Source organism: Squalius cephalus (genome assembly GCF_949319135.1).
Source record: "Squalius cephalus genome assembly, chromosome: 11".
In the NCBI taxonomy this organism is placed as follows: domain Eukaryota; kingdom Metazoa; phylum Chordata; class Actinopteri; order Cypriniformes; family Leuciscidae; genus Squalius; species Squalius cephalus.
The window spans coordinates 21,503,243-21,525,790 of NC_137132.1; the positions used below are offsets into that span (position 1 = coordinate 21,503,243).

At 41.1% G+C, this 22,548-nt stretch overlaps 1 protein-coding gene across 1 annotated transcript; it reads right to left on the minus strand.

Annotated features, from left to right (window-relative positions):
* Positions 1–15,503: 15,503 nt before the first annotated feature.
* Positions 15,504–16,460, minus strand: LOC307166663 (olfactory receptor 2AT4-like; the record flags this gene model as incomplete). The annotated part of the gene is made up of 1 exon (XM_079885159.1): positions 15,504–16,460. One exon carries the CDS (start codon positions 16,458–16,460, stop codon positions 15,504–15,506), a length of 957 nt encoding a protein of 318 aa, XP_079741285.1.
* Between the last annotated feature and the right edge of the window lie 6,088 nt (positions 16,461–22,548).

Sequence of the window (22,548 nt, forward strand, 5' to 3'; positions counted from 1 at the left end):
AATGGCCCTGAACGGTAGTTCAATGTCAACATTGTGACAACGTTGTAACAACCTTCACCACACAACGTAGTTACAGCAACCTTTTGGCCATGTTGTTAAAACGTTGTTAGAAGGTTGGGTACGTTGCGCCAACGTTCTGTGTTTGCTGGGCGGCCACTCCGCTTCGCGTCGTGACCGCATTACCACCTCGGGTGTGCATTATTTTTCTAATAATTCAACGGCCTGTCGTCAATTATTCCTTACTTAAACATTAAACTACTTTAAACTTAAAACTACTTTAAACTTCAAACTACTTTTAACTTCTTCAAACTTTCTGGTCCGGCTTTAAAGTTTGTCTCAAAGAACTTTTTAATCTATTCAAGTCATCTTCATTTATATAGTGCTTTTAACAATGTAAATCACTATTGATTCATTCATGTTTATTCATCGATGGTAATATCACAAACAAATAAATTACTTTTTCCTTACCAAAAATCAACATCTGTCATTGTTCACATGTTTGTGTGTGTGTGTTTTATTCTGAGGTAAAATTTATTAGCTAAATAAATTATGATACTTACGTTATTTGAGAAATCCAGCAAAAGACCTCGACGAAGGCGTGATCTGCGAGTAGCTGACCGATGCCTCTGGATTGTGAGCTCGAACGACATAAAAGCGCAGACGAAAGCAGAACTAAAAACATCGCTTGAAGTTGAAGTCTTTAAATTTTTGCTCTGTTATGACAGCGTATATCACGTGACATTTCCAACATGGCGCATGTACTACGTCTGGACTCCATCCATACTACTTGTATAGACCCCTTTTCAGTTGGTAAACATGGTGATGTTTTTTTTGTGGGCGGAGCTTAGGTGGTGGCAGAACGATCCCTCTGGCCGCTTCATTAACGTTAGTTTGCAAGTTTTGTTTGCTTGTTTTTTAACAATGACTGGAGAAAATCCAATTTTATCTTTAATGTGCAAGGTCACTCACTGTACAGGACCGCGATTGTTATTTGCAAAAGTTAATTTTAACGGACATCCCAGATTGGCTGACCCGGCATACACTCTCATTCAATGGATGGACGAACTGACAGGATTAACGTCAACGCTACCTCCGGTTGAGTGGCCTGACTTCTACACCTACCCGACAGAGAAACCGAGGGTAAAGAGAAACTGAGGGCATAGCCTATACATATTTAGATGCCTATAACTGTAATGGTCACAAGACTTGTGTGGTAGCCTACGATCCGCAGTTCTGCCTAGCCAGCGCCACGGCCAGACAGAAGACGACAATGTAAAGATTGACATTACGGTGCAATTTTAATGATGTGAATATTTTCTAGAAATAAAAATTTCAGATACAGCATATTCATTTTTTAACTATGTATTTGATTACACTTTCTTACCAGGTTCTTCAAAAAGTCTAGTCACAATCAATCAAAACAATGTATACAATCATAGATCATTCACAAATAATCACAATAATTTAGAAAACATAAAATTTCAAATTGGTGCCTGTACTCCGTCGATTCTTGCACCCAACAACACAACAAGATAACATTTAATAACAATAATAATAATTTAAGCTCCTTATTATGTAGCCGAATCTTTGCTGGTTTGTATTGGCCGCCTCCAGTTTTCCCTTTGTTTTGCCACCAGCTAATGCCGTGACGTAACTGTGACGTCGGCTCGAAATTCATACGTTGCAGTCACGTGACTACCATGGATACCTGGTGGGCAACAAACGGGTATTTTCAACGTAGAGTCCTGTAGTTCCAGGTCTTTCTAGTAGCTATCAAGTCTGTTAGCGAGCTAGCTGCATAACTATGGACTAGGATTAACTCCAAGGTAGCTAAATTGTGTAAAGCAGAGCAGTAATAATTCCTCCATAAATAATCTAGCTCTACTGTTGGGTCATCTCTGGTTCTAATTGAAAACCATAACGTAGACTAACCATGTTCCGTACACAACGATATTCCGTACAGATGACCTTTTCCCGCCGATCGCTGAATAAATACTTACAGGTTATACATAAACTATATATGTGTGTTATCATCATTTATCCCTCTTTTATCCCCGACCAAGAAAGAGAATCCCTCGCCGTTTGTTCCAGAGAGATTTCAGTAAGTTTGCTAGGTGCGCCCACTGCGCCTGCTAATGGAGGGTAGGCAAGCTGCAGCCCAGATATTAGCTTTAGGTGGGGAGACAATTACAGTGGTGAAAATGTACATTTCAATTGGATTAATGCTTCTCACAGTACTATAGTCTTCATGAAATGATTATTATGTTATCACAAATCATTAAATATATTACCTTTTGTTGAATAAATGCTATGAAATGGGAATTTTTAAACGTAAATTCCGGACAATGGCCGCTTGGCGCCACTCTCGCACTGAGACAGGCAGCAGAGACGCAGCACATCTGTCAACACAGACTGCCTGCAGTGATGATTATATCCATAATATTTTAACATTTAAAATAGTCATTTTTTAATAGACAATTAAAATAAATAAACAGCTCACAAATGATCATTTTAAAGTAAATTTTTGCAGTTGAAATCAAGGTATGCGCTCTGTACGGAACACCGTTGGCAGCCTGTACGGAACACCGTTAACGTCTGTGAGCACCCGAACCCAGGCAGAGGAGGGACTTTAACCCACTTTTCTTAAATACTATTGGTCCATAAGACATCAATCAAAGAATATATCCTCCAATAGGAATTTCCCCAGAGAATGAGCACTCACACAAGCATGTCTGGCTCTCAGCAACAGAGGAGTGGCCGTTGACGTGTGGTGAAAGGTGAAAAGTGTACGGAACATGGTTAGTCTACGTTAGATATCACAAACCTCAAAACAACCTATAACCTATCAACCTAACCTATCACCTATATTGTTGTTGTTAGCAAAAGGTGACAGCTGTTACTGTGCGTTCACAGCGCCACCGGCGAGAGCGTCAAAGTGCCCGGAAGTCATTCATTTTCAATGAATTTTGCCGCTCTCACTGGCGGTGGTGTGAACGTACAGTTAGCCTAGCTTAGACTCATAACACAAACAGCTGACTCGCCGAACCAGCTGGTGGTGTTGATTGACGAAACTACAGGGTAACTTAAAGACACGATTAATTACATGATCATACACCCATTGTATTCAAACAAATGTTGAAATTACCTTTGATGGAGTGATGGAATGATCACTGCACAGACGTGTATACTGTGAAGGTTGCTTATCTCATCTGCGGTTAGTGCATCCAGTCGCACAACAACTATCTGGCATGTCGTTCACACCTCAAAACACCAACTTTTGTATAGTAAAACTGGCGACGTCCTGGCAAGATCCTTGATTAGTTTACTGGGTTTCGTTGCTGGAGAACGACGTTCTTGCCCGCCAGCCAGTAGCCTACTTGTGACGTCATGTGCAAAGTATGAATTGGTCTATTCATACTATATAGAACATACTTTTTTAATGGTTGCAAAGTACATTCTAATTTAAATGTAGTACCTACTCACATAGTACGCGATTTCGGACGCAGCTCCAGTCTATTGGTTTAAGCTTGCTAACTGTCTTGCAACACCCTAGCAACCATTTAGAGCACCCTAGCAACCCAAACCTAAAGAGGGATATCTTCAAATCTGAACGTTATAGAGTTGGTTTATATCATTCACACTGACAAGCAGCCTTTGGAATTTCATCATTGGCACCTGCCAAACCACTCCATTGCAACCAAACAGAGTACTCTAGCAACCGTTTAACAAGACCTATATCTCTGCATCAGAACATTGTATAGAGATGGGGGTTGGCTCTTTTGACTCATGCTAGCAAACAGCACTTTCACCATGCTATACATGCTAGCTGTGAATAGCTACATGTTAATTGCAATTAGCTTAGGGTTAAAAATGATAAAACAAGTCAAAATGTGCTTGCATCATGCTAGCATCTTGCTAGCAAATGTGATAATCATGCTAGCATTATGCTAGCAACATGCTAACCATGCTAGCAACAAGCTAATCATGCTAGCATATTTTGTTAAAAACATGCTAGCAACATGTTAATCAAGGTAGCATAATGTTAATCATGCTAGCATCATGCTAAAAACATGCTAGCAACATGCTAATCATGTTAGCATCATGCTAGCAACATGTTAATCATGCTAGCAAAATGTTAATCATGCTAACATTATGCTAGCAACATGCTAATCATGCTAGCATCATTCTAGCAACATGTTAATCATAGTAAATCATGCTAGAATGTGGTAAATCGTGGTAAATCATGCTAGAGACATGGTAAATCATGGTAAATCATACTAGAACGTGGTATCACAATATGTTAGCATCTGCCCAGGGCAGAGTTTTGCCACTGCAAGCACCACTCACATTTCCTTCAGGAAATGTACATTCTAGTTTTATAGTATTCTATACAGTGATAAAGGCTATGTCGAATAGCATTTCTACCAAAAAGACTCAGGAGGATTCTCGAATAAAATAATTTATTTTATGAAAGGATTTTACAGACAAAAATAAAAGTAGATGCCCGACAAGCTCCGTCTCAGAGTTCTTTGGCGTAGGCCCCGTCCTCCTTCTGGGTCTGAATGTTAGCTTGTAGGTCCTGCCTGATGATAGAGGCAGGGGCGGAGCCTACCCCCTGACGAGTGGACGGGAGCCATTCTGGTGGTGGTGGGGAGGATGGGGGAAAACTTTGCTACGACACCTGCAGGCAACAAAATGGGACGGTAAGATCAGTCTTTTATATTTGATGTCAGGCTGTGATTGGTAGCGTGGAATTGTGAATTAATGACGTGGCAGAGAAGTCTTTCTGGTAGAACTTTCGCTAACGCTTTCATTGCTTTATAATTGCACTTTATATTTATGAAAATACCAGAGATGTCTAGAAAAACACAGATTAACCAAAATTGTTGCAGTTTTATGTTTATTGTCTTCATATTTCATCAGTCAAAACACTATTTGTCCATATAAGGGATTTTCTTGAACGTCATGTTTTATGACTTCTATAGTCTCATTTGTGGACTTTCAAGTCTGGGTCATCCTCTGGCTATGAATATGAATGAAACAGACATTAAAGGCGATTACACGCCCTTCGATTAGGACCAGTTACAGGTGCATAAGCTTTCCTGACAAAAATTAAGAAATTACCATCACAGATTTTTATCATAATAAATTCATATTTTATAATAAAATGCCTCGGTTACGACTGTAAACTCGGTTCCCTGAAGAGGGAACGAGCTTTGCGTCGAGATTGACGCTATGGGAACGCATTGCGTGATTGCATCATGAAGCACTTGTAAAATCAGTCCAATGGCGTATAGGCGGGTGACATCATGGCAGGAAGCTATAAAACGCACCCAGACCAAACATTGTCAACTTCTGATAGGTCGAAGCAAGTCGATCACAGGCGCGCCGGAAGTATGGCAAGGTGACGCAACGCTCGTTCCCTCTTCAGGGAATCGAGGTTACAGTCGTAACCGAGGCGTTCCCTTTCAAGGGAACTCGCGTTGCGTCGGGATTGACGCTATGGGAACGTCTATACCAACGCCACCATAGTGACCAGTGCCTGTCTTGTGTGAAATCAGGCGAGCACAACAAAGACAGAATAACCTGGGACCCAGGAGTGAAGCCCAAAAGTAGGTTTTAAACCCGATGAGTGTGTGCGGAAAGGAACTGCCCGCCGCATCACACACCTCTTGTAGGGATACCCCTAATACAAGGCTACAAAGCCGCCATACTGCTCCTGCTCCAACGCACCACGGAGGAAACCGGTTTGTTTCCTGTGCAGGGAGCTCTAGAGGGATTGTGGCCTCAACAACCTCAGTTGAGATACTCGAGTCTATGAGTTGGGCCCCCTCAGGGGCCAAACCCACTCACATAACTCTGTTCTCCAGAACTCCCGGAAGTAGAACAATCAGGGAACCATATGAGCTCCACCGCCTCGGGGTGGAGTCTCCCTCCCCTGGGCCTCAGCCCCTGCCTCGACAGGATGTCTGCTCCCTGAATCTGGTGCCCAGGGATGTAGAGCCTGAGCCATCATCACCAGGTGATTAAGTGCCAGGTGAGATGGTGACCCGTCCACGGGCACCGAGCGACCATCCATGATCGCACCCCAGCCCATGAGGGAAGCATCCGTTGTAAGCGTTAAGCGACGACAATGAGCTCCCAGCACAGGATCCTGGGGACAAGAACCAAGGCTTCTTCCACATAACCAGGGCACGTAAGCATCGCCGCGTGACCCTGATCATGCGAAAGGGGTTGCCCCTCGGGGAAACTCTTTGGTCCTGAGCCACCACTGCAGGGGTCTCATGTACAACAGGCCAAAAGGTATCACGTTGGACACTGCTGCCATCAGACCCCACAGTCTCGGAAACTGTTCAGTGAGTGACTGGCCTAGCTTTATTCTTTTCACAGGGGACAGGATGTACTCTATGCGTGCAGGTGAGAGGTATGCCTGCATCAACATTAAGTCCCAACCACGCCTAGAAAAAGTGGTCCTCTGTAGTGGAGAAAGCACACTATTTTTGGCGTTTAGCCGTAACCCCAACTCCTTCCTGTGGGCGAGATCGACATCTCGATGCCGAACTGCCAACTGATGACACTGATCGTGAAAGTTTGGGGTGATAGTGCTAGGCCGAACGAAGAACTCGATATTGGTATGCTTTGCCCCCAAAAGCAAACCGCAGGAACTTCCTGTGATATGGAAGGATGGAAATGTGGAAGTATGCGTCCTTGAGATCTATCGTGACAAACCAGTCCTCGGATCTGATCTGTGGCATGATTTGTCTCAGTGTTAACATTTTGAACTTTAGCTGAATGACTGACTCGTTCAGAACACTCAGATCCAAAATGGGACGCAATCCCCCATCCTTCTTTGGAACGATGAAATACCGACTGTAAAACCCGGTGTCCCTGCTGGAGGGAGGTACATGTTCTATGGCCCCTTTCTCCAACAGGGTTTCACTTCTTGTTCCATTACCAGAATCTGCTTGGGGCCCAACACAGTGGATAGGACCCCCACAAACCTGGGCGGGCGAGACCCGATGATAACCCTTTTCTATGGTGTGCAGGACCCAACAAGAAATATTTGGCAGCATCTTCCACGCTGTCAAAAATTCTAGCAGAGGTACCAGCCTCTCGACACTGGCTTCTGGATTTAGTTGTTGTTGAACAGTCAGTCCATCGTCCTGTAACGCGAACCGGCAGGGAACGACTGAACTGACTGCTCTGGGACCCTCCTCGGAGGGGGCAAGCATCCCAGGACCACTACGTTTCCGGGTGGACCCTGAGATATGTGCTCGCCGGAGACCACTGCGCCCCGAAACACACAAGGTGGCGGGGTTAGCATAATGGTCCCCTGAGGCAGCGGGCACCGTATAATGAGGTGTTAACCGCTTTACTTCGGGGGAGACTGCCCTCGTTGGCCTGACCCCTCAGGTGTCAGGACCTTTTCCCCACAGCCTTCTTGGAAATAAAGACGGTCCTCAGATCTGTCTTACTCCTTAAAGGCTGCAGTTGAGAGTGCCATCCCGAACCCCAGTCCTTTAGTGGGGGCTCGGGAGCAGATGCTCTGCTACTGTTGAGATATGTTTGGCAGAAGTTCCCACGCTGCCAAAAAATCTACTAAGAGAACCAGCCTCTCAAGACTGGTGTAGGTGTTACTCGAGCGACCAATTCGGTGCCCTGTACGGCGAACCGGCAGGGAACGATCAAACTGAATGCTCTGGAACCCTCCTTGGAGGGGGCGGGCATCCTAGGACCACTACGTTTCCGGGTGGACCCTGAGATATGTGCCGCCGGAGACCGCTGCGCCCCGAAACACACAAGGTGGCGGGGTTAGCATAATTGTCCCCTGAGGGCACCGAAGGGCAGCGGGCACCGTATAATGAGGTGTTAACCGCTTACCTTCAGAGGAGATTGCCCTCATTGGCCTGACCCCTCGGGCGTCAGGACCTTTTCTCCATAGCCTTCTTGGAAATAATAACGGTCCTCAGATCCGCCTTACCCCTTGTAGGCTGCGGTTGAGAGTGCCAACCCAACCCCAGTCTTTTAGTGGGGGATCAGGAGCAAACACTCTGTTACTGTTGAGATATGTTTGGCAGAAGTTCCCACGCTGCCAAAAAATCTAATAAGAGAACCAAGCTCTCCAGATTGTTCTAGGTGTTACTCAAGCGACCAATTCGGTGCCCTGTATGGCAAACCAGCAGGGAACGACCGAACTAACTGCTCTGAGACCCTCAACATAGGGGGCGAACATCCCAGTGCCGCTACGTTTCCGGGCAGACACGGAGATGTGGGCTCGTCAGAGACCGTTGCGCCCCGAAGCACACGAGGTGCCGGGGTAGCAGAACGGCTCCCCGAAGACATCAAAGGGAAATGGGATCCGTATAGTGAGGTGTTAACCACTTCCCCAAACGCGAGATCCAAGCCAAAGAATCTTTCTTGACTTTCTTCCCTCGAGAAGAAAGCCAACAGGAGCAGAGCTAAAACTCTCGAAGTACATATGTTACACGTCAGGAATTATGAATGAACACTGTCAGCCACCTTTTACTAGAGCTGACCGTGCATGCTCTACTCCCAAACAAACAACATAACACATAAATCGCGTGTATCCCCACTCGTAATGAAGCGAGAGCGGGGAGGAACACACGATCCAAAATGCTGTTTGCTCGCCATTATATTCCTGTCTAGATATATAATATGCTTGTTAGGACAAACAACAATAAATAGACAAAGACAGATTCACAAAGAGCGCTTGCTGAAGACACAGAAGCTGACAATGTTTGGTCTGGGTGCGCTTTATAGCTTCCTGCCATGACGTCACCCGCCTATACGCCATTGGACTGATTTTACAAGTGCTTCATGATGCAATCACGCAATGCGTTCCCATAGCGTCAATCTCGACGCAACGCGAGTTCCCTCACTGTAAAACTTTACTGTAAATTTACAGCGAATTTCCTACAGAATTGTACTGTATTTCCATAATACAGTATTAGGCTGTATCTTTTACAGAACAGCTGTAAATATACAGCACATTTCTGTTTTCAACCCGATAAATTCGTAATACAGTATCATACTGTAAAAGCACTGCATTGTGGGATTGATTTCTTTCGCGCTCAATTCAGTTCAAATGTGACGCGAGCCGACAGTAGCTACTACAGGCAAACTTGATTTGTCAGCGGGATTCAACTGAACAGAATAATCATTCCTGTTATCATGATAAACAGTGTTTGCGAATCTGTGAGAATGTTTTAAGCTTTTGTGAGCTTCGGTTCGTGTTTCAAACATTAGTTGCCTGCGACGCAACAGAAAATGGACGACATTAACGTGCTAACTTTACATGAAGACGGATGGAAGAATTTGTCATCTGAATAACCTGCGCCTGTGACGATTAGTGGGATTTAGAGTTTGAGAAGATGGAAAATTGTTCAACAGAGTGATACGGTAAGCCAATGTATTTTGTTTTTTTGCGTTCGCATTTCTACATTGTTTTCACGAATGCTTATTTGGTTTGATTTTGCGAACGCGGTTTACTACCGCGGCCGCGCAAACAATTCACTCTGTTCCACCTGTTTACCAAGTAACGTTAACTTCGACATTTCACATAATAGGCAACATATACCATGTTATTTGCATGACCTGCTTTTGATATATATTTTTCGTTTCAGGCTTTGTAATCTGATGACGGTCCAGTGCTAATGTAAGTGCTTTTAAAGGGACACTATGCAAGTCTGAGTGTTTTTATCTCTACGAGCTCCCCCTAGTGTCTGGTAGTATAATGCTTTCAAACACTCTGTCGTAAAAACGAACTGTTGTCCCTCCCCCCTTGCCACGAGCAACCCAGCTGATCAGCTGTCAACCTAGCTGAGCAGAGGAACCGGCTATTTCAAAACCAGTTATGTCTACTGAGGCAAGTAAAGCAATACTTTCTTTCCAACTGATGGCGATTTTTTTATTTATTGTGTTGTCATGCATACTAGTATTTTTACCGGGAACGAACGATATGAACGAGGCGAACTACTGCTTTCGTGTTTGTTTGTTTGTTTGTTTTTGGGAGAATGGGCATGAGCATAAAAAAAATATATATATCGGAGGCTAATATTTGTCTAAAGTTATATTAGCAAGGTCTATAAGTTCATCTGGTAGAATGATGGTTTACCTTTGCTTGTCTAAGAAAACATCAGAACGTTTTTTCTAGCTCGATCATGATATGTGCAACATTTTGCGCGTCTGATATTGCCTAACTTACTATCAGACGCGTTGACTTAGTGACATAAAATAAAAGTGTAAGTTACACAAATAAAACCGACAGAGGAACGGCCAAACAACTACAGAAATCAAACGTGTTTGCTATGACAATGCTAACATCAAAGTTATAGTATCTAGCGTACTAGTAAGCCCCTAACAGACAGCGATCATAATAAAAACCTTTACAGACAATAGCAAACATCCTGAGGTCGCAATTACTTGAAATTTAAATATTAAACACAGTTTATTCCAAAGATACTTAACTTACAAGTGCAACAGCAGGATCAGCATCCGTTTTGCAGGCTTCTGTTTCTCTCAGTTCTCACCATTCTGAAAAAGCCGGTCCGATATATTTACTCGAGTCTGACTTCTTGCTCGGTCAGTCTCCCGTTTCCTCTTTCGTTGGTCCTCCGACAAAGATTTCCTAGCTTTCTGCTTCTTTTTTACAGGCTCAGCCTCAGCCATAACTCAATCTATCGTTGCACTTTGCTTATAGCTAGCCCGCCGGTGCTTGAATAGGGGCGTGTACGTGTGCAGTGCCGTCAAGCAATTCGTTACATCGCGAGACCTGATATCACGCGATACTTCCTGACACCGACCCGCGTCCCAAAGTTGCAAGTGAGTTTTTTCCGCTCTCGGGCACCAGGGGGGTGCGAAACCACCACCATTCAACCCGAAATAAGTAATATAACCATTCCACTGACTCCGAAGCTGTTCAGTTAAGGTTAAAAAGTTACCTAGAGCACCTTTAAGTAGTGTTACAGTTATAGTCTATGTGGTAAAAAAGAAAATGCTATCAAATGCTGTCAGTTCTGTGGTCGTGCTTTTGAATCGTTGTCAGAATTTTGCTCTAGAAAATCCATGTTCCTAATGCTGTTTTCAAATGTAGTATTCCTGATTGCCATGCCATGCCATGCCATGGTCCTACAACTAACAATTCAAAGAGAAGTTAGACGGTGTTATCCTTCAAGCAGATAAGTAGAGATTATTCAACAAATCTCATTAATCTGTAATATGTTTTATATTTTGGTTCTGTTGATCATGGTTGTGCTGTCCTTTTTAAAAATTGTTTCAGGAATTTGCAACGCTGATGTCCAGCAATCTACATTTGCCAGAGAGTCCACACCTTATTTCCTGGTATGTAAAAATTAAAGAGGTAGTTTAAACCTAAAATGAAAAGCCATCATTTACTCACTCCACTGCAAAATATGTTTTTCTTAATTAGTGTTTTTTTCTTGTTTCCAGTCCAGATATCTAAAATTCTTACATGAAGAAGCATTTAATTGACAAGTAAAAATTGTCCTGTTTTCTGAAAGAATAAGTCAAAATTTAGTGAGTTTATGCTTAAAACAAGCAAAATAATATGGCAGTGCGTTTTAGTGTTCTAACCCTAATCAATTTTAATTTTTAGGTGAAAATTGTAATTTATAGAACTTTGAATAGATAAAGACAACTACATAGAAACACAGTGGAACCCACAATAGTTATTTTAATTATTAATATGATTTAATAATTAATTTTTTTTTTTTTTTTTTCCAATTACAGGTCAATCTCTAAGCAACCTGCTGGACATTACGTTTGGAAGGTCAAGGTGTGTGTGGAAAGGATCACAGCCTCTTCATCCCTGGCCTGGCAGCGCTGTTTGCCTCCTCCTATAACTTCAGCTTGCAGTACCAGGAAGAGGCAGCACCTTGAGTTTGTTCAGAGGTTAGTCATTAGCATATTTGCCATTCATATAAATATTAGACTGAATTGTGACTTGTCTTGACAGTATTTATTAAGCTGACTACTGGTATGAACAAAATGGCCCTGGTTTCCATACTGGGCTTTGCTTAAGACAGGTCTAGGCCTTAATAAAATTAGGGTATTTAAGCAGCTTTTATAAAAATGTCTAATAAAAAAAAAAAAAAAACTTTACTGGTGTGCATCTTGAGACAAAACAGTGGCAGTCACATATTTAAGATATGTCAGTGCAAGTTGTTTTCAGTTGAAGGATTAGTGAAAATTCTATCATTAATTACTCACCCTCATGTTGTTCCAAACCTGTAAGACCTTCGTTAATCTTCAGAACACAAATGAAGATACTTTTGATGAAATCTGAGAGGTTTCTGAACCAGCCATAGACAGAAACGTCTTGCAACTTTCAAAGCCCAGAAAGGTATTAAAAACATTGTTTAAATAATCCATGTAACTACAGTGGTGCAACCTTAATATATGAAGCGATGAGAATACCTTTTGTGCACAAAAAAAAATAAAAATAACGACATTATTCAACAATCTCTACTCTTTCACGTCATTCTCCTATGCTGTTGACGTAGTGTAAACAGTGTCAAGTCACCTTCATTTATATAGCGCTTTTAACAATATAGATTGTTTCAAAGCAGCTTTACAGTGATAATAGGAAATTACAGTAACATAGATTGTTTAGGCTTTACAGCAGCTCTAGAATAAAGTTATTAGATCGACTATTTTTGACTGTCAAAATGCAGGCGGACACAGCTTCCGTGAGTTGTTCAAAATCTTTCTTTTTAGTAAACTCTGTGTACACAAACAATGTTCTCAATGCTGGAGTTTAGAGCCCCTGGTGATACTTCGAGCACAGTTTCATGTTGTGTCGAGCCTTTTTAGTGTTTTAAAAAATAGCGATTTTCAATGCTATCATAGTCGTGCCCCAAGCACTCCCATTCACAAGGCAATTTGACCGAAAACGAAAATACGGTCAAACTTAAAAGTGACGTTTCCATCCTAATTATGCTTTTAAACGAAAGTTTGCCTCGGGTAGATTAACAAAAAGACCCTAGGTTGCAATTTGGCAAGAGTTATCCTTTAACGCGCTCCAGCCCACTCATCCTCACAAAACAGTGTAGGAGAATGACATGTAAAAGAAGAGATTATTCAACAATGTCGTTATTTTGGGGTTATTTTGCGCACAAAAAGTATTCTCGTCACTTCATAATATTAAGGTTGAACCACTGTAGTTATATGTACTATTTACCAATGTTTTTACCATCTTTCTGGGCTTTGACAGTTGCAATGACATTGATGTCAATGGAGGGACAGAAACCTCCCAGATGTCATCAAAAATATCTTAATTTGTGTTCCGAAGATGAACGAAAGTCTTAAGGGTGAGCAATAATGACAGAATTTTCATTTTTGGGTGCAAACATGCATTTTAGTCTGGTAAATGTCATGTTTAACATTATCATGTAGTCATGTATGCAATAAACATTGCAAGGCTTGCAATTAAAGTTAAATTATTTCTGTCACAAAGGTTTGGGCTGGATTCTGGCAATGTGTGCTCTATATAAACAGAGTCTATGACTGCCTTTCCACTGATACTCTGATGGGACCTGATGAGGGGATGATATTAAAAGTTGTAGAATAGCCTAAAACTTTAAATCTGGCAACCCCACTTCCAAAAGTTTAGTTAGTTGACAGTGCACATGTAAACAGACACATTGAGTTGATGTATTTTAACCAGGGCAGAAAAAATATCAGTTATTGATCATAACATCCATCAGTTTTTTTTTTCATGTTGTTTAGTTTTATCCAAACAGATTAGTCGTTAAAACCGATATCTGGTTTTTATTTACACATGTAAATTGTGCTGTCTCTCTCTGTCAAAATATATAAACTCAGTCCATAATATTTCATTGTTTTTTTTTCCCTTTCTTTTCTGCCTTTTAGACGATTCCCTGACATCAATCCTGAACGTGGATCAAAAACAAAGAAAGGACAAGTAACTTCAAAGAAAACTGGCCAAGTTGTGCAAAAAAAGAACACTGTAAGCCTACAGGTGTCCTCACTTCTGCGAAAACTTGAAGACTTTGAATGGGATTTCGTTTGCACTTGTATGGACTTCCAAACAGAAACAGCAATTCACTGCCATTATAAAGCTTGGAAGAGCCAGGACATTTTTTAATAGAACTCCGATTGTATTCGTCTGAAAGAAGAATGTCATATAGACCTAGGATGACTTGAGGGTGAGTAAATCATAAGCTAATTTAAATTTTTGGGTGAACTATCCCTTTAATTAAGTGCTAAGTGTTATCTGTTTGTTGTTAAGTGTTAAAATTGCATTTTATGTTTAAAAAAAATTCAGACAACATGTTCACAGAAGGCAATTTTCTGATCTTTGCTTTTAACCAAAATAAATGTTTTAAAACCCAGAAAATGTTGTTTTCTTTTTCCTAGTGTGACTACTATACAATTTATTGCTGTAGACAAGTTTAATATTGTAAAAGTATGTGGTATATACTGTATTTGGTAATTACAGTGGAGTACTGTAAATGCTGTTTACTGTACTAGTGCTGTAAAAATACAGTATGTGGCTGGCAACCCAGCTGCCAGTATTTTACTGTAAATTTACAGTACAACGTTTTACAGTACAATACTGTGAATGCTGTTTACAGTACTAGTTCTGTAAAAATACAGTATGTGGCTGGAAACCCAGCTGCCAGTATTTTACTGTAAATTTACAGTACAACGTTTTACAGTACAATACTGTAAATGCTGTTTACAGTACTAGTTCTGTAAAAATACAGTATGTGGCTGGCAACCCAGCTGCCAGTATTTTACTGTAAATTTACAGTGAAAAGTTTTACAGTGCTTGAAAGGGAACTTTTGAGCTTTTTAATGATTTATAGGAAAATAAAGCTGTATTTTCAAGTGCTTAACTAATATGGATGGATGTTGTTTGGATTGTGATTAGTGATATTGGACTATATAAACAAAACGGACTTAATGTTAAGCCAGAGCTGTTATGTTCCTGCTGTCTGACATTTTCTGTCTGACATTTTCTTTGCACATAAAGAAAATGTTTGTCTCACTCATTACTCTTTCTGGTTTATTTTACATCACATTTTCCAGTGTGCCCAGCTAGTGTTTCTCGTGTGCACGTACAAGTTCCCAAACTATAATAATATAAACAACAAATACAATAAGTATAAGTCATTTTAATTAATAAGTATAAGTAATACAACAACATAAGTAATTTTCCTCTGCAATATTAACAGGAACTAGGTTTTATGTTCCGTCTCATGACAAACATACTGAATGTATATAATTTAAGCACTGTAAATGTTGGAATCAAAGATACCACAAATTTCTTAATTGCTGAAAGTCAAAAATCAATTTTCAGGAGACCTTCAAAAGGCTTACATTACTGTTCCTGGCATTCAGTCCAGTTCAAAAACTACTGGAATATGTTGTATGTTTTGTAAAATGGAGATATTATCTAAAGTTGAGGACTTTAAGACCACCTATTTAAATAAAGCACATCAGAGCAACTGTAAAGGAAAACCAATTTGTTTCTTTTGAAAATGACTTCTAAATACCTTTTTTACCTCTTCTGTTCTCAAACAATAAATAAGGGGGTTGATCATGGGTGGTAGCAGACTATATATCATAATAATGACTAATCGCAAATCAGTGCTGAATTTTATACCGATATTGCCAGACAAATAATTAAATAACCTGGGTAGGAAAAAGAGAGCAATTATGATGAGCTGAGGACTACAGGTGGAAAAAGTCTTCAGTCTTCCTTGAGTACCTGAAATTTGCATAACTGCTGCAAAGATGGAGCAGTATGAAAAAATAATAAGAGCAAAGGGCCCCAACAGTATTGCAAAGGCATAGATGAGAGCTGGAACACTATATGGTGTTCTGTCTGTGCATGCCAGTGTTGTGATGGAAACATGATCACAGTAACAGTGTATAATGGTGTTTTCTGTACAATAAGGGAGAGGGTAAGCTCGAATGACCATTGCCAACGGGCCTAAGGAGCCTAAAATCCAAGAGCCAAAAAAAAGAAATAGCACATTTCTGTTTGTCATGATACTATGATATTGAAGTGGGTAACATATTGCTACATATCGATCTATAGCAATTATTGCCAGAACAAGTGAACAGACACTACCTAAATAATGTACAAAGAACATCTGAACAAAGCAACCCATGAATGAAATGGTCCCATCTTGGAACCAATACCTGCTAATTATCTTTGGTAATGTTGTGGTGCTGAATAATACATCACACACAACAAGATTTATAATGAAATAATATACAGGCTTCTGAAGGCTCTTAGTCATTACAAACAATGTAAAAAATACAGCATTTCCCACCAAAGTAAATGCATAAACAAAAAACAGAAGTGCTGATACAAGGCCATAGTAATAAGGCTGAAGTCCAGGAAAGCCGACTATGACAAAATCCTTTACAAAGCTGATGTTTTCCATTGACAAGATGAATATTAGTCCTTAGAGAAATCTTTTTATGCGTCTCCTTTCTGTTTGTATAAAATATATAATTTAATATTAGTACAATATATATATATATATATATATATATATATATATATATATATATATATATATATAACTAGTTTTTTGACTTTATAATGTACTTGCTATAGAATATACTATAACTGTAATAATATCAATAGCTGGATAGTTTAACAAATTATAATAAAGAATGAAAAGAAGCAAACCTGTCTTTTTCACAGGCTACTGTTAAAGTGCATTCTGCTCCTTACACTGAGATATGCAGGTCTGTTTTTTATATATATATCTGACATGTACATTGTAAAAAGTCTATGGCCTGAAAAACAGATGACGCAGTTGCTCCAGGGACAGTGACAAAATTGCCATGTATTTCTTATAACCTCTAAAACGTTACATTACAGTTCTACCAGAAAGACTCAGAAGGCAAGATGATATCACAATAACATTTATTAATTAAAATACCAGAAAATGAAAACAAAAATATTGGATGGTAAAGTTCTTTGGTGCAGGCCTTGTCCATAGTTTACATTCGGGGGGTAGCGGACTTTGCATATCTTGCCTGAAGATGAAGGCAGGAGCGCAGCCGACCCTGGGGAGGTATGGACAGGGACCATCCTGGTGGTGGTGGGGAGGATGGAGGTGAATGTTTGCATCATCATCTGCAAACTCAAACATGTATAAGTAACAATCTTTTATACTCCAAGTATTAGTGATTGGATAGACCAGAAAGTAATGAGTGACATAACATTTGAGTCTTCCTGGCAGAACTTTACGCTAAAGCTTTTAATTTTTTCTTAACTCACTAATGAACTCCATTCTCTGAATCAAATGCTCAGTGGTCTAAATATATTTGTCAATTAAACCACTCTTTTGGCAAAACATTACACAAGTTCAGGTAGTTGTACACCATTTGCATATGTCATGCACTCTTTTGTGCAAAACTCTAAACACATTCTCACTTACTAAAATACATTTTGCACTGCGATGCACTGTCATGTGTTTAAAGACTTTTAAGTTGAAGTGTTTTCAGTATTGTTTCTGTGTTCTCTTCCTGTGTTCAATTTCTGTTTGCTTTGTCCCTTGTTAGTTTTTATAGTTACCCTTGTTTGTCTCTATAGTTACCCTGATTAGTTCTGTAGCCCTTGTTTCCCTGTGTATTTATCCCCTCTTGTGTTTCAATTGTTGTTGTCTTCACTTGTGTTTGTGAAACTATTTATATTCTTGTTCCTGGATTTTGGATTTCTTGATCCTTTTTGTTCCTGTTTCTGGTATGTTTCAGTGTGGATTACCTTTGTTCTTGTGAAAACATTGGATTACAGTTTTTCTGAATTGCTAAAACACATTTCTTGAAACCATCACTCACTTTCTCAAAACCTTAAACACATAACCAAATTTTCAAACCACATTCAGAGAACCTCTGACTCTTCTGGCAAAATCAAACAGTTGCCTCAAAACCATTTTATCTTTGCTCAAAATCAAGCAATGCTTTCAGATCATACACACAGCGAGTCAATTTTATAAACACTACAGATCATACAGATTCATTAGACACTACATCAAAAAAAATGGAGAACACAGAATCCAAAGCATGCAGGTACAGAAAAAAAGTATATTGTAACAAAGTAAACAAATTTTCCAATTACGTAAAAAGTATAGTAATGACAACTTACTTCGCCCTCCACACCACCTCTCTCCTGGACTTGTCTATTACAGTTTTTCTCAATTGTTTACACACATTTTCTGAAAGCATGCCTCATACTCTCATAACTATACACACACACACACACACAACGGGCAAAACCCCTCAATTCTCCTGCAAAATGAAACTTTACATTCAAAACAATGTTCCCTTTCGTGGTCACTACGAGTTACGTCAGTGACGACGAATGGGGTTTCGCTTAGAAAGCCTCTCACCTTCGAGTATACAAAACGAGCCAATGGCAAGAAAATGCCATGGGTCTGCGGAATTTGCATAGCATAAGTCCGCCCCACCTCGTGGTTATATAAGGAATAGGGCTTGCACAGACTAGTCGAGTAGTCGAGAGATCGACTACTTCAACCACTATTCGGCGCTGTCGGAAACAATCGACTACTTGAGCGCCCATTAACCATAAATTAATTCAAAATGGCGAACGTCACCAACAGACACCACACCGTTTATATACTGCCTATGCACCACACATCAGTGTGGAAGTATTTCATCAAGGATGACAAAAATATCGTAATTTGCCAACTCTGTAAGGAGCCGTTAACATATCGCGTCTAAAAACGCTCTCCTTCTTTCCACAAGTGCTTGCGCTCCCATGGCGTCTGTCGTTGCTATGCAACCATGAACTGCGCTCTCCATGATGAAGAGGAAGTATAAGCAAAGGATTAATGATTTTTAGCCCTTGCATTAGCTTTACCATTAGATATATTTATGGAGATGAGAAATAAAACCCCGCTCTGTATCAGCTGTTCGGCCAAGCTTTCAATGTTGTTACGGAAATGCAAGCTTATCGGTTGGTTTTTGTCTCATGACCTGCGCACCGCTTGTGGCATTCTGAAAGTCGCCGCGGCATAGGCACGCCTGGAAAAACGAGTGTGCCGCGACCGCACGCCTACATTTGAAATAACAAACTTTAGCACGCAAAAGACGCGATATGTGAATGGCCCCTAAAAGCGAACATTGCGTCTGAAATGAAAGGCAAAAGTGGTTATTTATTTGGCTTTACTCTGTGTTACATGAAAATTAAAATATGTAATGTCATACTCATAATTATAATGTTAAGAGTTTACATATGTAATTGTTGCATTAGGCTATGAATTGGGCTAATAAAAAAAATATTGATAATAACTATTTCATGTCTTTTCATTTACAGTTGCATGAACCACGAGTAGTCGAGTAACTCGAATATTGTTTTGATAAGAAATCGACTAGCAGTAATCAGTAGTCGTGCAGCCCCTAAAAAGGAAGTACGCTGGCAACATGCAGATATGTTTTCGCTTCGGAGCCAAGAGTTCTCTTCACTCCTACAAGCCATTCTGAATCATCTTCACTCTACGAGACGAGCGGCTCTTCAGTGTGTTGGTGTGACGGCGCGTTCCAGCGAGATCGCATTGCCTGCTGCTGATCTGTGCAGTGATCTGCCGACAGTGTGTGTGTTTCTCCCTGGGTGCTTCAGCACTCTGCTGAGCTTTTTCCTCTCTCTAAAAGAGCTGCACAATCCCAATTGAGAGTATGCCCCATCTTCTCCACTGGCTACAAAAGTTTAGTAACATATCGGGGTATAAAGTTTATTTGTCAAAATCTTTATTGTTTCCATTAAATAATCTGGCAAAACAGATCACTTATGAAAATTTGCCTTTTAAAATTGAAAATGACAAATTTACTTATTTGGGAATAGAAATAGCTGGCTCAATTAAGGCTATTTTCCAGTATAACTACAGGTCTATCTTAGATCGTACCAAAACTGATCTGGATAGGTGGTCAAAAATTCCATTCTCCCTGGCAGGACGGATAAATGCAGTGAAGATGACTGTAATGCCCAGGTTTCTTTATTTATTCCAAATGATTCCCATTTTTCTCCCCAAATCCTATTTTGCTCATCTGGACCGCTGTATCTCTTTGTTCATATGGAACAAAAAACCTGCACGTATGAAGAAAGCAAGCCTGGAGAGAGCTAAATCTGATGGGGGTTTGGGTTTACCTAATTTCTTGTTTTATTATTGGGCAGCCAATATTGTTAAGCTAACATACTGGATAACCATGTTCGCAGATAAGGAGGGTCCAGTCTGGACTGATATGGAACTGAGAGCTACACTCCCAGTTTCTCCGATTTCAATCTTAACTGCCCCTCTCCCACTAAATATTAAATCAACTGAGCTGAACTCAAATTTGGTGGTTCAAAATTCGATTAAGATCTGGGGCCAATTCAGGAAACATTTTAATTTGACAAATGCATGTAGCTTCTCTCCAATAATGTTTAATTATCTTTTTGTACCATCTCAAATAGACCATTCATTTGCAGCTTGGCACAGAAGTGGCTTGGTCTTCTTTCGAGATCTCTTCACTGAGGATGGCTTTGTTTCATTTAAATCTTTATGTGAAGACCATAATTTACCTAAGTCTCACTACTTTAGATACCTTCAGGCTCGGAGTTTTGCCTCTAAATTTTTCTCAGGGTACCCATCTCCACCCTCTAAAGACCTACTGTATTTAGTTCTTAATGTGAGTCAACCTACTAAAAGAGCAATATCAAAGATCTATGCATTAATTCTTGATAGCTGCCCTCATACATGGGACAAAATCAGGGCAGCGTGGGAAGGAGAGGTCGGAGAAATGATACCGGAAGACATCTGGAAAAATACCATACAGCGTATACACACATCTTCTCTCTGTATTAGACATGGCTTGATTCAATTTAAGGTTGTCCACAGGTTGCATTACTCAAATGACAGACTGTCTAAATTATACCCTAATGTTGCACCAAACTGTCCTAGATGTCATTATTCTCCTGTTTCTTTGGGGCACATGTTTTGGTCATGTCCATCTGTTTATGGTTTTTGGTCATCAATTTTTCAATCACTATCAGCTATATCTGGCGAAACACTGCGGCCTGACCCCTTGATAGCTATCTTCGGTGTAGCACGTGATGAGCTAAAGCTCTCCCACCTCCATAAAAGGTGGGGGGTGGAGTTCACAGAACTTTTGTAAGAAATGCTGAACTTATGTCAATGTTTTGTTGAAAATCATAAATAAAGTTGCAAAAAAAAAAAGAAAAAAAAAAGAGCTGCACAATGCAGGGCACGTCTTTTTCAAGACGGCTCGCCCGTGTATTTACTGGATGTGGGCGCGTGATTCATCTGCCTAACGGTCACGTGCGCTGTTTCGCGTGTTGGGCTTAATCACGCTCGGCAGCGGCTTAATCACGCTCGTGGATGAGTCATGTTTTCATTGCGTGAACATGACCATCACAATGTTTATAGATTGAGACTCAATGATCTCCGTGTGAGAGTCCCCTCTGCCACACCCCAATCTATCTCTTCCTCGCGAGGGGATACTTTGGCTGGTGGCCAGGGTGATCTGAGGGTTATGGTGTGGCATAATTCCGATGAGATTTCCTCGGGCCACGCCCCCCTCCACATCGCAAACCGTGGGGCTTCCGTGTGTGCCTGGTTCCTCTCGGGGACCCAGTGTTTTCATTCGGGGCTCCAGCAGATGGTGTCATGTCACTCACAGCATCACAAGGCGGGCTTGATTCCTCTGGAAATGAGGATTCGACTGCGTTACCTCCTCGGGAGTGTCAGCGTTAGTGGAGTCAGATCCAGAGCTGATGGCCATGCTTTCCCCGGCAGCTGAAAGCATCGGTTGGAGTGACGCCGCCCTCCCCCCGAGCGCTGTAGGCTTGATGATTGGTTCCTGGGCACGTGTTGCTCTACAGCATTCACCCCCAGTGCCTTTCTCCCGGACGTGCATCAGGACGCCTCTGGCTCGCGAAAGTCCCTGTGACTTATCGTGGCCCGCAGGCGTCCTCCGCCTTCGCTGCACTCGCGTGCCGATCATGGGCTGTATGTTCTCTGTCAATGAAAGCTTTAGCATAAAGTTCTGCCGGGAAGACTTAATTGTTACGTCACTTTACCTTTCATCTATCCAATCACATTATCACACTCGTGGTATAAAAGATCGGTACTTACTCATGTTTGAGTTCGCAGATGCTGACGCTCCAATTCACCACCATCCTCCCCACCACCTCCAAGTCTAATTCTTCCCTCCATCCTCCCCATCACCACCACCAGGATGGTCCCTTCCATACTTCACGGGGGTCGGCTGCGCCTCTGCCTTCATCTTCAGGCAGGATATGCAGAGTCCGGACCCTCAGATTGCGAGCTACGGACGGGGCCTATGCCAAAGTACTTTATTGCTTGCTGGGTTGTTAATAAATGGATAATTGTCACAGTATTTATTCTCCCGAGTCTTTCTGTTAGAACTATCGTGGCACAGGCATGCAGTGCTGTGTGTCCCCTTGCCTTCGAGGCAGTGCTGACCCGGGAGTTCTGTCAG